Genomic DNA, 14,427 nt, shown 5'->3' on the forward strand with positions numbered 1-14,427 from the left:
TATTGTCTACTTTCAGTAGACTCTTCATGTTGACCCCAAAACTTTAATTTCATAGTGTCAAACTCTATAATCTAAAACAAAAGTGCTTTTCTTATAGTTCCCAAAACAACAAAAAGTCCTAGAATTAAATCTTTTTTTTTTTTTTTGTACAAACTTGGGTCATATTCTCTCTCATACAGAAGTCAATTCTCTCTACTAGGAAGACAGTGTTATGGTTTAGATGCAAAGCTCAAAAAGTTCATATGTGAATCAGTGCAAGAAGGTTAGAGGTGAAATGATTGGGTTATGAGAGGGTTATAATTCCATGATAGGGATTAACTGGATGTTAACAGTAGAAGGCAGGTAGTAGCTAGAGGAGATGGGTCCCTAGGGTGTGCCTTTGGGGTATTTACTTCATCCTTTATTGAGCAGGGCTCGCTCTCTTTGCTTCCTAGCACCGTGCTCCCAGTTGACTTCCTCTGCCACACACTCCTGCCATCATGTTCTGCATCATTCCCAGCTCTGAGGAATGGAGTCGGCCATCTGTGGACTGAGACTTCTGAAACCATGTGCCTCCAAATAAACTTTTCCTCCTCTAATTGTTCTTGTCAGGTCTTTTAGTCACAACAGCAAAAAAAAAAAAACTGACCAAAACAGATGGAAAACACTAAATTCTTAGGTTTGGACCACATTGCATGCCCTGGAGCCTAGAAGATATAATCAGGATACTTCAACTACAAGTACCAAAAACATCAAGGGAGTGTTATCAAAGGAATGTAGAAAGGAATCAGATAGATCAAACCAATAGGCATCACCACAACCAACCCAAATTCTTGGGATGCTTATGTAAAATGCAGACTGGGAGAACCTTAATCTAGAATGAAATTAACTCATACCTGTATTTGTAACAATTGATTATTTTTGACATGCACACTAATGTCCCAAAACCACTACCCTAGAGATCCCAGAAATCCTAACCACCAGGCATTCTTGGCCATTGAAACTCATACAGCTCGGAAAGATGACTGCAGTTTGGGTTTCAGAGTTCCCTACTCTGCAGACATTTACTTAGCCCTTCAGGATCAGGTCTGGAAGGACAACAAAAAGGCACCTGTCCTCCTGGGGCTTATATCCCAATTAAGGTAACTGACAAATGTGCCCTAATTACATGAAAGAAAGGGATGATGGCAGAAAGCTCTAGGGGATGAGGCAGAGATAACCACTGAATGCTCTGCTCTGACCACAGTGGGTTGTCTTTGTTGTCTATTTGTTTTTTGAACTGTCACTTCATGCTCCTAAGTCCTCAGAGCATTTTCACATTTTCACCTTCCCAGACTTTCTTCTAGAATGTTCTTTCCAAATTAATATGCTGTTTGTAGATTAGGGTGAAAATTTTGAATTTCATTCTATGACTTAGGGAGTACCAGAAGCTTTTAGCAGAGGAGATATTTTGAATTTTTGAAAGATCACTAAAGCTGCTTTGCATAGAAAAGACCACAGGGCTGCTGCATTCCTGGAATGAGGAAGATCAATTACAAAGCAAGAGGTGAAGATTGAGAGAAGTAGGCAGAATCAGGATATATTTCAAAATGGAAATATTTGGACTTGCTAACTACAGAGAATGGGAGAAATGCAGAAAAGAAAGGAATCTAGAATTTTATCTACCTGAGTAATGTTCTAGAAAATCACTGTTGCTTCATTTTATCTCTATCAAGAAAAGAATGTGCAGTTGTTTAGGTTTATGCCTGTTTAGACTTAACCATTCATTCTTTAGTTGTAAGGACATGCAAACAGATGTGTAGTTCATGAGCAGAGCCTTTCAATGTCCCCCTTACCTTCCCCACCATGACCAAAAAAAGTTTTCAGGAATTCCAGGCCAAAAGATCAGGATTGGGTAGCCATGATGAGAACAAATGATTGACAGCAATAGCATGAATACGGTTCTGTATGAGAGGGCGGGGAAGATGTAGGCTGTGGCCATTAAGGCTCTCTGCAGTCTTCAAGGGAAGGGAGGCTTTTGCACTGTGCAGTTTCATTAAGAAGATTGTAGGCTTCTTGAGGACCGTGAATCAGCTCATTCTGCAGGCAGCCACTTCACTTGGATTCCTGCTCTGTACTTCAAAATCACTCAGCAAATATAAATCCATTTGAGTTGGCTAGCAAGAAAGAAATAACTTCTGTTTGCAAAGTAGATTAAGCCTGGAGATATTCCTCAATAGGGCTTTAAAACTGTCACTGAAAACAAGACTGTATTTTATTTTGATTACACTGAAGTAAGTTCTGCTATATTTATATATTAAAAATATCCAGAACAGTCAAATTCAGTGAGTGGCTATGTTATTCACAACCTAAGGCAATCTTTGTGGATGTTGGGGGCAAAGAGAAAAAGCTTGGGAGTGAAATGAAAGGGTAGGAGAAAGGCAGAATGCAAACTAAAAAAATAAATAAATAAATTTATACATTTGCTTGGGGTTTCTGTTGAGAGGAAAAAAAAAAAACAGCTCCTCCCCCCTCAGTGTCTTTAATCATTTGAGAATCACCCTCATGATTTTTGTCATATCCTTTTTACCAGTAAGGATTCTCCAGAGAAATAGAGCCAAGAGAAATAGAGCCAATAGAAATAGAACCAAGATGACTATAAAAAGAGATTTATTTTAAGGAATCATCTCATGCAATTTTTAGAGCTGGTGAGTTCAAAGTCTGTAGGGCAGGCAGCAGGCTAGAAACTCAGCTGAGAGTTAACCTTGCAATCCTGAGTCCAAAATCTGCAGGTCATGCTGGAACCTCAGTGGATTTCTCCATTATAGTTTTGAAACAGAATTTCTTCTTCCCCAGGAACCATGTTTTTTGCTCTTCAGGCTGTCAACTATTTGCATGAGGCCCACTTACATCATCAAGTATAATCTTTTTTACTTAAAAGAACTGATGATAATGTCAGTCACATCTACAAAACATCTCAGAGCAACATCAAGAGTAGTGTTTGACCAATCAACTAGAGACCAGAGCCTAGCAACGTTGACATATAAAATTAACAATTATGCCCTTTACCACTGGTATTATTATTCATTCATTCATTCATTCCCAGCAGCTATTCCCACATGCCATGCACATTTCTCATCTTGAATAAGACAAAGTCCCTGCTCTCCTGGAGCAGCATTCTAATGGGACATCCAGAGAAAAAAAACACATTGGACAGGGAAAGAGATCAATTCTGCTCTGGCCTTTTCCAGACTAAGGTGTTTTTAAATATCCATACAAAGTTATTTTATGGGCTATTCTATAGTAAGTTCCAGGAGAATATAAGAAAATGTGAATTACTTTGAATTTGTTACTTGTTATAATGAAATATGAGCACCAGTGTATTGTTAAGGAAACAATGTACAAAATCAACAAGTTAGGGTAATGGGTCTATTTTTCTAAATACATTAAGAGAAATTATATATATATATATTTGTTTTGTTTTGTTTTTTTCATAATGCTACCTGATCTTTTTTTTTTAAGCAAGCAAATTTGTGAGGAAGGGAGATATTGATTGTTGTCCTAATTAAGAATGAAAGTTCTAAGAGTTCAGTGACATTATCTGCTTTGTTTACCACTACCTTCCCAGGATTATTGTGTCCTCAGACTTACAATTTAATAACAGATATTATGGGATTGTGTTTGCTTTTTGTAGTACAGGAGATTGAACCCAGGCACTCTACCACTGAGCTACATCTCCAGTACTTTTTATTTTCTATTTTGAGATAATCTTACTAAGTTGCCCAGGTTGGATTTGAACTTGTGATCTTTCTACCTCTGCCTCTCAAGTTGCTGGGATTATAAGCATGCAACACTGTGCCTGGTGATCACTGTCGTTGATAAGCACTGTGCTACAATATGCCAGTTTAATAAGGAAGGAGAGAAGAAGCTAGTTATCCCTTCCTGTCACACGTCTTTATATAGCAAAATCTCAGGTCTCCTTTACACATGAGCCCCTCCAAGATTTGCCTGGGGTCAGTCAGGCCCAAGTCCAGGTATCATGACCTTCTAAAAGAAGATAAGAAAAGGCTCAGTAGGTCTGAAAGTGGACCTCATGGTCACAGGAAGCAAACTTCAAAAGCACTCTTGGAAGGAGCACTGATAACCTGCATTTGAAAGAAGTCACAGTATGTGTACAGTAAAACATTTATAATAAATGTGAGGAGGGAGGAAGTCTCACATTTGTACAGGCAAATACAACCTTGGAGTGTTATTTGTTAAGATCTCTGAATTTCTAAAATGAGCGACATAACATTCCATTGCATATGGAGGGGCTGGTTTTCTCATCAGTGTCTGGAACTTTGCCCGCCCGAGGCAGGGTAGGCACTCTATAAACAGTACTGAATAAATTAGAGAGTAAATGAACGAACTAATAACATTTTAAATGTTTATCTATGTTCCACCTAAAATTACCTCTTGCCTGTCTAATAAGGGCTGGAATAGTGTGGAGTGTTAGCAAGTCCTTGGGGTTGCAGATCTAAAGCCACATTCTCTGCTTCTCTCCTTTAATCATCTCAGACATCCATTTGGATCATGTCTGAAGTGGAAGAGAGAGGGTTTATTTTTTATTCCACCTGAAGCCTTAATGATCATTTTCTCTAAATTTAGATTCAATGATACTCTAATCATAAAAGGAATCAGCTTGTTGATTTGAGGGGTATAATTAATATATGCAGTCATTTCTTCCAATATTAAACAGACTTACATTACCAAAGGACAACTTCAGTCCTTACTGACAAGTGCAGCAGGGTTCCACGTGCAGATGCCAAATGAGATAATAATCCAGGAAACGCAAAGCCAGGCATGCATGCCTTCTTATTCCAAAAGTGCCCATCAGACAGATCAGTGAAGAGCAGGGAAGGGAGAGGAGAAATGAAGTGGGATGTGATCTTGCCTTCACTTTTCTCCTGGAAATTGGAGTCAGAAATCCCTTTCTTGAAGAGTCATGAGAAGTGGGGTCTGATTATCCCACTTAATAGTTATTTCAACATTATCAATGCCTAAGAAAATCTAACATTTATACCTGCCCTAAAAAACAGTGTATTAACATTTTCAAATGCTTCAATTCCTTCTTCCTCAAGGTTTAAAAAGTCTTCATTGTCGGGATCATGCCCAACTCAGATGATTCTTCCTTGTTAGCTAGGTGGCATTCGATAACTGTAGATGCAGTGAGCTACAACATGGTTGTTTGCTTCTCCTGGAGATGTGAGAAAAACAATAGCCATTTTCCTCGAAGATAATAGTTTGGGAAAGCTATATCAATTGTAGATATAAAAATACCTTGGATGTCCTTATATGGTTAAGATGAGGAGAAAATCACTCTTGTCCATAGGTCAAAGGTTAATGTAGAAACAACTAGAAACTTGCTGATGTCTACAGTGTTATGGCCAAGCTACCATGCATACACCTTACCAGAAGCTAGAAGTTGGAGAGTAGAGTTGAAATCTCAGACCTCATAAGAGAAACACATTAAAAAAAAAAAAAAAAGTTACATGGCTCTTCTTAAATTTTCCCTAAAAGGAACATGGTAATTTTGATTTATCTATAAAGCAATGAAATTAGCTTTTATATGTAGTTGCCAAACTGTATTCATTATATGTCACATCACTTAAAGTTTTGATTTCTAGCTCAATGCTGGAGAATACTTTGAGGGATTTGCACAAACCAATAAATCTCGTAATCTTTAGGTACATTTGAATGTGCACCTAAATAAAAGTTACCTACAATATCTTAATGTACCCTGTTTGCCATGACTTCTGTTTAATGAGAAGCATCTGCATATATCACTGACCAATTCTAAATTTTAGCAACTTGCTTTTTTAGAGACATTCATAATAATGCTAAAATACAGATCAAAGGATTTAGCTTCATAAGTTTTGCTTTGTTTTTAAGAATGCTGTATTCTTCTTCCTGGAATGCTCTCCATAATCAAAGTCTGCCAAAGATGGAAACAAATCCTTGAAATGACGTAGGAAACACCTTCTATTTATACATGAGGATACCAAGACCCAGATTTATCCAAGGTCATTTCTCAGCAGTTAGTAACAAAATCAGGATGAGAACACAGCTTTCAGCTCCCAATCCACTGTTCTATCCCCATCCTTGAACTAAAGCCATGCTCCATGAAGCCTCTGTGGTCGCCAATGACTTATAAATTTTAGGAAACCCTAACCATGATCTATATTATACCATTTAGCATAAGGTTAAAAACACTTTATTGTCAGTCCAAATATCATACATTAGTCATGTATCTCCAAAAGAGTTTATCTCCGAAGGACAAATACCCATGATCTAGGCTGGTGGCGTGGGCGGGGCCTGGGCGTTTGCGCTTGCGCTGAGCGTGAAGGCGACCTGCGGTCATTACCCAAGCCACAATGGTTAGCGCTCATCTTCGTCCCGGCTTCTCCAACGGTCAAGGTCCAACAGCTGTCCCGGGTCTAGGGAATCACTCTGCGCGGGAGCACAGAGATAGTGGACAAATTCTTCTCATTTGGCATCAACAGTATTCTGTGCCAATATGGAAACCTTCACTCAAGTGCAGAAGTATAGATTCACCTTGCTGGTAACTACTGACCCTGAGCTTATAAAGCACCTCAACAGTGTAGTGGAACAGCTTGAAGTCCTTATAGCAACCCTAAGATCGGATGCCATCTTATGCCTGCTTTAGAGATGAAGAAACAGGTTGAGCACTGCCCGGTTAAGGACCGCACAGCAGGAGCGAAGGTGGCATGCTGTCGTTCAGGTGTTGCCAGACCCCAGAGACTGTGTGCTGAAGGCTTGGTCCCCGGGGTGGCGCTATTGAGAAATGACCTTAAGAAGTGGGCCTGTTGGGAAGCCCCAGGCCACTGGAATGTGTCCTTGCAGTGATGGGGGACCCAGTCCTTTCTCCCTCTGCTTCCTGGCCCACCTTGAGCTGTTTTGCCTTCATGCGCTCCAACAGCCACAGCTGACACAGGCTCAGAAGCAAGAGGGCCAGTCAGTCACAGGCTGGAATCTCCAAAAGTGTAAGCCCAAGTAACCCCTTTCTCTTTATAAGTTATTGATCTCAGGTATTTTGTTACCATGATGGTGACCAAGCACTTCTCTGAAGGAACTGCAACTGGTAGAGAAAAGCCAAAGTGCATGGAGGCAGGATGCGCCTGCCAAGCTAACCAGCAAGTATCAGCAGTGACCACTAGGCCTGGGCACACCACCACAGCCATGCTTCAGATGAGGAGACCTTGCCAGAGCTGCACATCCCCCCATCCTGAGGCCAGAGTAGAACCTCAACTTGTAGACACCCAAGCCCATGCTTTCTCCTGTCACCTCCCTGCCTTCCTTTCCGGGACTGAGCCAAGATGGCTTCTGTCTTCTGAGTGGTAGAGGAGGGATTTCCCTGCAACAGCCTACCTTCCTAAATCCCACCAGGACAGGACAAATGGCCCTGCCACCTGAAGGATTGAATTCACGTGTGTACTGAAACAAACTGGGTCTTAGAGTTGTACTGAGTTTCATGTTCCAAAGGACCCCACTCCCTAGGCATAAGAGCAAGTGCATGCATTCTCTTCTTGGTGACTTGGTGCTCCAGACCTGAGCTGCACAGCAGACTGGGAGTGATGCACACCGGCAGGTTGTGGGCCATCATGTGGTTAAATCTGTACTGCAGCTCCACCCAGCGCAGCGCTACAAGGAGGCCCCTTAGGAGCCCCATTCTGGCTTGTGGCAGCTGCTCTAGGAGATTGAACACAGAGAGGACGCCTTGTAGGCCGTCACTCAAGAAATAGTGGACACAGAAAGGCAAAATGTGGGTCTTATATAATCCAATGAAAATACAAAAGAAGCAAAGAATAGGTCTTAAAACTATATTGCCTAAAATATTTCCCTGAATCACTAGTGTGCTTTAACTTGGGAAAAATTAATATCTAATGTAAATATATTTAAAACTGCTGTGATGTTCCAGAATGTACTCAACTGAAAAGCTTGCTGATAAAATAGTTAAAAGTTCTCCCTTTAAGGAGTGATTCTGGAGTGATGTCCAGCAATGAAACCCCAAAGCCTGTATCTGGGTGACTCATTCCAGGCGTGAATGCCCAAAGTGTTCGCTAATTCAATTCCTGGGCCACATGTGGACCTCTCTGACTAGTGACTGTCAGCCACTGAGGTCATCTGAAATCTCTCCTGGCCCATGGGTTTCTGCATGCCCTTGTCCTACATGCAGGGTGTGCACACTGGTCAGATTCCATATTACCAATACGAGGGCGAGGTATGCCTCTCTCTCTACATTGGCTCTGTGCGTGTGGCCGGATGAAACCCTTTGGCCCTGGCTGCTATTTTGGTGGATAAAACTGTAAACTACAAGCGGACATTTTCTAAGAGTGCCTTGGTTGTGGCTTTGAGTCATACCCAGGGTGAGCTGCACATAACCTCCTGGTTGGGGGCTATTTTCTCCTCAGTCACTTCCTTGAGCCATGATACCAAGGCACTTATCATAGTAATGGTGTGATAATATGCTTCCTTGGACATTTTGAAGAAAATCTTTCCATAGAAAACTATTATTCTTACGGAAAAACACAAACCTATTGCAGGAATTACAGAGAAAGCATTCACTTGATAACCCCCACTTAGTCCCACTCCCCTCAAAGACACCGGCAGGTGGCCGTCCACAGGCCATGGATCTGGCTGTGCTGACCTGCACCCTCTCCTCAACGTAAACCAGAGCCAAAGAGCAGCATCTGGGAGTCTCCTCCTATCATCTAAAACTTCCTCTTCGTGGGCATTTAAGCAAACCAGGATAAGCTAACAAGGTAGCAGATAAATCATGCTAAAAACCTGCTCTTCTCTTGAATGGAAATAAGCACACACATTTTGCTTATCTAAAAAAAAAAAAAAAAAATGATGTATGTTTTTCTTGACTTCTCTACAGCACCTAGGAAAACCATGTGATCTACTCTTCATCTTCTGGAGTACTTCTCCCTGCTTCAGTGAATTCAGCATTTTGCTCCTTGTGACTTCAGCCCCTATCATCCTTAGAAACATTCACTTTCATACACCTGACCTTTGGATCACAGGCTTGAGCTGTGTGGTGTGTGTTTGAACACACGTGACAGGCCATGGGCTGCACCCAGCTTATCATCCCCAGTGACATTCCCTGTCTCCCAGCCTCAACCCTCAAGGAAACATCAGCACACTTTCATATTGGATGTCCCCATCACTTGGAAACGTAGTACCTCCTGGATCACCACGTTTCCAATTTGAAGGCATTCCTGTACACTTCCATATACTTGACTGCTTCATTCACTCCCACAAATACGCCTTTATCAACCCTTATTTCCCCTATCAACTGGGTTCAAGTTTCATTTGACACCCTGTTATGGATTAGATATGAAGTGTCCAACAAAAGCTCTTGTGTGAAACAGTGCAAGAAAGTTTAATGGTGAAGTGACTGGGCTATGAGAGCCTTAAACTAATCAGTGCATTAATTGACTGATAGGGATTAACTGGGTGGTAACTGTAAGCAGGCAGGGTGTGGCTGAAGGAGGTGGGTTTCTGGGGCATGTCTTTGGGGTATTTTGTCCATGATGAGAGGAGTCTCTCTCTGCTTCCTGATGCAATGGCCTGAACTGCTTTCCTCTGCCACACCCTTTTGCCATGATGGTCTGCCTCACCTTTGGCACAGAGCAATGGAATTGGCCATCTTTGGCTAAGATCTCTGAAATTGTGAGTGCCAAATAAACTTTTCCTCTTTGAAAATTATTCTTGTCAGGTCATTTGGTTACCACAGCAGAAAAGTTGACTAAAACACATTCTATCCTGAAATGTGCAACTGTTTTATTTCTTGCTTTGAACTACAAACTTATAAAGGGCAGTCCATACAAACTGCCTGCATGCACTTCCTAGCCACCAGTTCAGTCCTTCACCCCTTGCCATCTAGGTTTTTCTCTAGCCTTTATTCTAAACTCAAAAATAGGCTTATCAATAATCTATGAGCATTTTCTACAAGTTATTTCCTCCTGTTCTCTCTGAACACTGCTGTCTATTCTTTCCTTCTGGCTACTCTCCATTCTTTTATTATTTTCCTCTCTCTGGTTTTTCAGTGTCTCTTTCACTAATTCCATATCTACTTCCCACCTCTTAAATAGTTTCAGTTCTAACATTATTCCAGGCATCACCACATATATACACTACTGGCCACCCTCACCTCCAAGATGCCCAAGTATGTCACAAATTCAACAAACAGCAAACTTTTTTTTTTAAACCCTCTGATGCTCCACATACTGAAGTCTCCATTTCTGCTATGACAATATAATCTTCTCAGCCCAACAAGCTGAAAATTTCTGAACCACCTTTCCTTCTCCCTCCTATAAATCAGGTTAATTCTATGTTTATTTTAATTGTTTTTCAAAGGTCCTTTTTTTAATATAGTTCTTCCATTCCTTTCTAATGCACTGCCCTAATTCAGGCCCTCATCTATCCTCCAACACTTTTATACCTCTGGATGGGAAAGGAGGACCTAAACCTAAAAATATCATTACATAGTGATATATGCTAAGGGATAAATAAATGGAAAAAAAAACAGAGGTCTCTAATTGGCTATTTGAATGCCAAATATGAAAGATGTGTTTTGTTTGGCCTGAAGAGCATTTTTATAATTTTGAGCAAACTTTCTCTAAAGACTTCAAATAAAAATCTAGGTGTTCAGGTCGTCTAGCAAAGGAGAACATCTGTCCACAGCTATCAGCTGGATTTGACTTGTGGTGTCTTAAGAGACTTACCCCACCATAATCCTCATCACTCTCTAGTTTCAATTATTTATATTCATCTGCTTCTACTCATTCAAGCTTCTTGGTATCTGAGTAAATTCTGCTCTTAAAGTCAGAACTAAGATTATTTTTAATGGTAAGGATGCTATTTTGCTCAACGTGTATGTTTGACTAATAATAATGTATCTAGCACAATGGTAAGCACCCATTAGATGTTTGGAGAAAGTTGTTGAGATTATTATCAGGAAAGGTATAAAGGTACACAGAGAAAATAGGATTTAAATTGAATCCTGAATAAAACAGTTTGATTTGATTAACCTGTAAAGAAGAGAGAAAACTATACTTGGTACAAAAAAAAAAAAACATACTTTAATCCCAAATTGAGTGCTTATTTGTTTACTGCTAGGCAATTTACTTAACCTCTGTGAGCCTAAGTTTACCTATCTGCTGAACTATGATAATATATTTCATAGTGCAGTTATGAGAAATAACCAAGATATATAATTACACAGTATGATTAATAAGTAGTAGATATTAACAAAAAATACTAACTCCCTAAATAAGAAGTCAATAGACGAGCAGGGTAAGGCATAGTGAATAGTCCAGTTAGACTAGAGAGAAATGCAAACAGACAAAAATGGAGAGAGATACAGAGCTAAACCAGTCACCATTTCTCTACAACCAACTCAAGGCTTAAAGTTATCAACTGAGTCATTAACTGTGGGAAGTGACAGAAGCCAAGGATTCTGAAGGAATCCTTCCTCAATAGAAAGCACATGAGCTCCGAATCAGATTCAGATCTGGCACTTACTAGCAGGGTAAACCTGAGCCAGTTTGTTAACTGTTCTAGTTCTCTGTTCCCTTATCTATAAAATGGGGATGGAATGACCTATTTTAAAAAAAATAACATTAAAAGGATGGTATGAAGCACAAACAATACATTTAAAGCATCTAGCAGTTGGCAAGGCACATGGTGGACACTCAAATTACATCATGAATACCAGCATCTTGTACCATCTTTTCACTCTTGTGTGTCTTTTCCCTCTTCTTTACCAGGCTCTTTTTGCCTCCCTACCCGTATCCATGTTTTCAACAAGTGTTTATTGAAAATTAATCTCACTTGAAAGCATTTATTGTAAGTCAGGCATAGTGCTATTAACACTAGCTTTAAACAACGCTACTTATCTTGCCCATGAAAGTACTTCAAATTCACATGCATAAGTGAGCCATGCACCTCCCTGTAAATCAATTTGCAAAATATACTGGCTTGACCAAAATGTGTCCACATATCTTATATGTGTAATGTGTAGACCAAAATGTGTTCACATATTCTGAAGTTCCAAGAGAATATTTGTGTAAGCATAGCAAAAGGAAGCTGGGATAGGTATCACTGAAATGGCAAGAAGCAACAGTAAACAATGGTAAAGGAACTAAGTTAAAGTATAACGAGACACATGCTTTAACCCATTAATTCCCATTTCTGGCAAGTTAGCCTGAGGAAATAATTACAGACATGCACAACAATTTAAAAGATGTTCCTTCCAGGTTTGTTCATAAAACTATAAAAGTAAAACCAATTTTAACATCTAACAATAAATGAATTATGGCTTATCCAAGTAAGTTATTAATAATTGATGCCACAGAGTATCTGATAACATGGAAAGATGATCAGGATATATTAACTGACAATAGCAAAACACGTGGATAAACATGAAACGATTAAGGCTAGCAAAATATTAGTGACTGACTATAAAGGTACTGTCTGGATTTTCACTTTTTGTTGCTAGCTTTAAATGTTTTACAACTAGAAAAAATGATAGGCGCACACTAAATATGCAAATAAGCACACTAATGGTTTGGGGAGTGGAGATATATGATGACTAAATAAATGGTGAGATAGCTACCAAAATAGGTGATTGATAAATAAAGATAGATGATAGATTGACAGATGCATGGCTGGACAGACACATGAGAGATAGATGGATGATCAGATAATCTCCACATCCAGGAGGCACGCAGAGTCAGATGGCTATCAAGAATGCTTAATGAACCTCATAGGTGTCCTCAGTGACAGGCTGATGACAACAAGCCAATGATCCAGCAGTTGTGTCTGAGCCTGTCGTTTCTGCCATCAGGTCGACGCCCATGGGAACATTCTCCTCAGCACCCTGGAAATCAGGAACGAGACCAGCGGCTCAGAGGTGCTCACTGGCGTGAGCGACCCCAACACCACCATGTACTCCTACGGCAGCGCCAGCATCCAGTACCGCAAGCCGCTGAGCAGCCGTGAGGGCTACGGGCGCGCCCTGGACCGGCACGGGGTGCCCAGCAAGGGGCGCATCCGCCGGCGCGCCTCGCAGCTCAAAGTCAAAATCCCCGACTTGACTGACGTGAACTCCATAGACAAGTGGTCCCGAATGTTTTTCCCCATCACCTTTTCCCTTTTTAACGTCGTTTATTGGCTTTACTATGTACACTAAGATCTGTCCTAATGGTTCAATTTAGACTACTTTCTTGTTTTTTAACCCCACAGGTCCCCAACAGCGATACTGCTGTGGTTTTTGAGGTAAGAGATTCAGCCATCCAACGGGTTTTAGGTCTTGCATATCGATTTTATTACTGCACCATGTTTACTTCCAAAAAAAAAAAAAGTATTTTTTTCCAGTCTACTGTGGTCCAGGTTATCAGCTCTTTAAGAGCTCTATTAATTGCCATGTTTACAAACAAAACACACAAGAGAGGAGTTTTAGGAAGTTAGGAACATCTTTAGCAGTCTTTCCTAGTTGCCCTGAATTTATATATATATATATATATATAAAAGAACCTCGCTGTTCACCTGCACTGCTTCCTGGTAAACTGTAACATTCTCATGCTGCCAAAAAAAAAAAGAAAAAGAAAAAGAAAAAAAAAAAAGTCAACACAACAATTTCCAGGATCTCAGAAGAAAAATAACAAAGCCATTGACAAGTTACAGATTTCCAGGAAAACGGAGGGGGAAAAAAAAGTGACAAGGGAAGAATCTAGAAAAGAGAGGAAGGTTCCCCCTGGACTCTTAAGTATCCCCAAGTCCCTTGTAAAAGGGCTTCTGAGCTCTGTGGAACAGGAGGGAGGGACTGAAAAGTGCCGGTCAAGGTTGGGCCAACTCAACCTTCCATCTTCACTCACCATTAGGCTGGGTATCCTTAGAAAGTCTTCTTTGTCAGACTTCCTGGCAAATTCTTCAATGAACATTAGAATCCAGCCTGCTAAAACTGATAGCCATTGAGAACATTTTTCTCTCCTTAGGAATGAAGAGTTTGGGGAGCAATGACTAGTTTTCTTACTGACATGTCCAGTGAGCAGCCCTGAATGCACTTCATGAGCCCGAAATCCTTTGAAACTGTGCCATGAAACCTTGCCATCACATTTCCAGAGTTCCTGCTTGGGGGAGAATAAGAGAAAGGATACGTGGTGAGGGCTTTGAAGAGAGGAATGGGGAGAAATTTTCACTTGAGAAAAATATTGTCCTTTCCATGAGGAAGGCAAGATTTATGTGCTGTGTAAAGGGTGCCTGGGCAGTTCTCTGAACTGCCAAATCTTAAATCAAATAGTATATATTTCTTAGCCTTCCAGAGAGCCGTATCTAATGGTGACAGGCTAGTCACACAGGTCTTAGCAGGTACTTTACTGCTCTCTCTGAGCTCTGCATTCC

General features: G+C 40.5%; 1 protein-coding gene across 2 annotated transcripts in view; it reads left to right on the forward strand.

Moving 5' to 3' along the window:
* Positions 1–13,216, forward strand: part of Gabrb1 (gamma-aminobutyric acid type A receptor subunit beta1) — a 374,830-nt gene extending 361,614 nt beyond the window's left edge. For both annotated transcript variants that reach the window (XM_076864701.2, XM_076864702.2), the window contains exon 9: positions 12,872–13,216. In XM_076864701.2, coding sequence (XP_076720816.1) covers positions 12,872–13,216 — 345 coding nt within the window. The remainder of the gene's footprint in view (positions 1–12,871) is intronic.
* Positions 13,217–14,427: the final 1,211 nt, after the last annotated feature.

This window comes from Callospermophilus lateralis, chromosome 8, assembly GCF_048772815.1.
Source record: "Callospermophilus lateralis isolate mCalLat2 chromosome 8, mCalLat2.hap1, whole genome shotgun sequence".
Lineage (NCBI taxonomy): Eukaryota > Metazoa > Chordata > Mammalia > Rodentia > Sciuridae > Callospermophilus > Callospermophilus lateralis.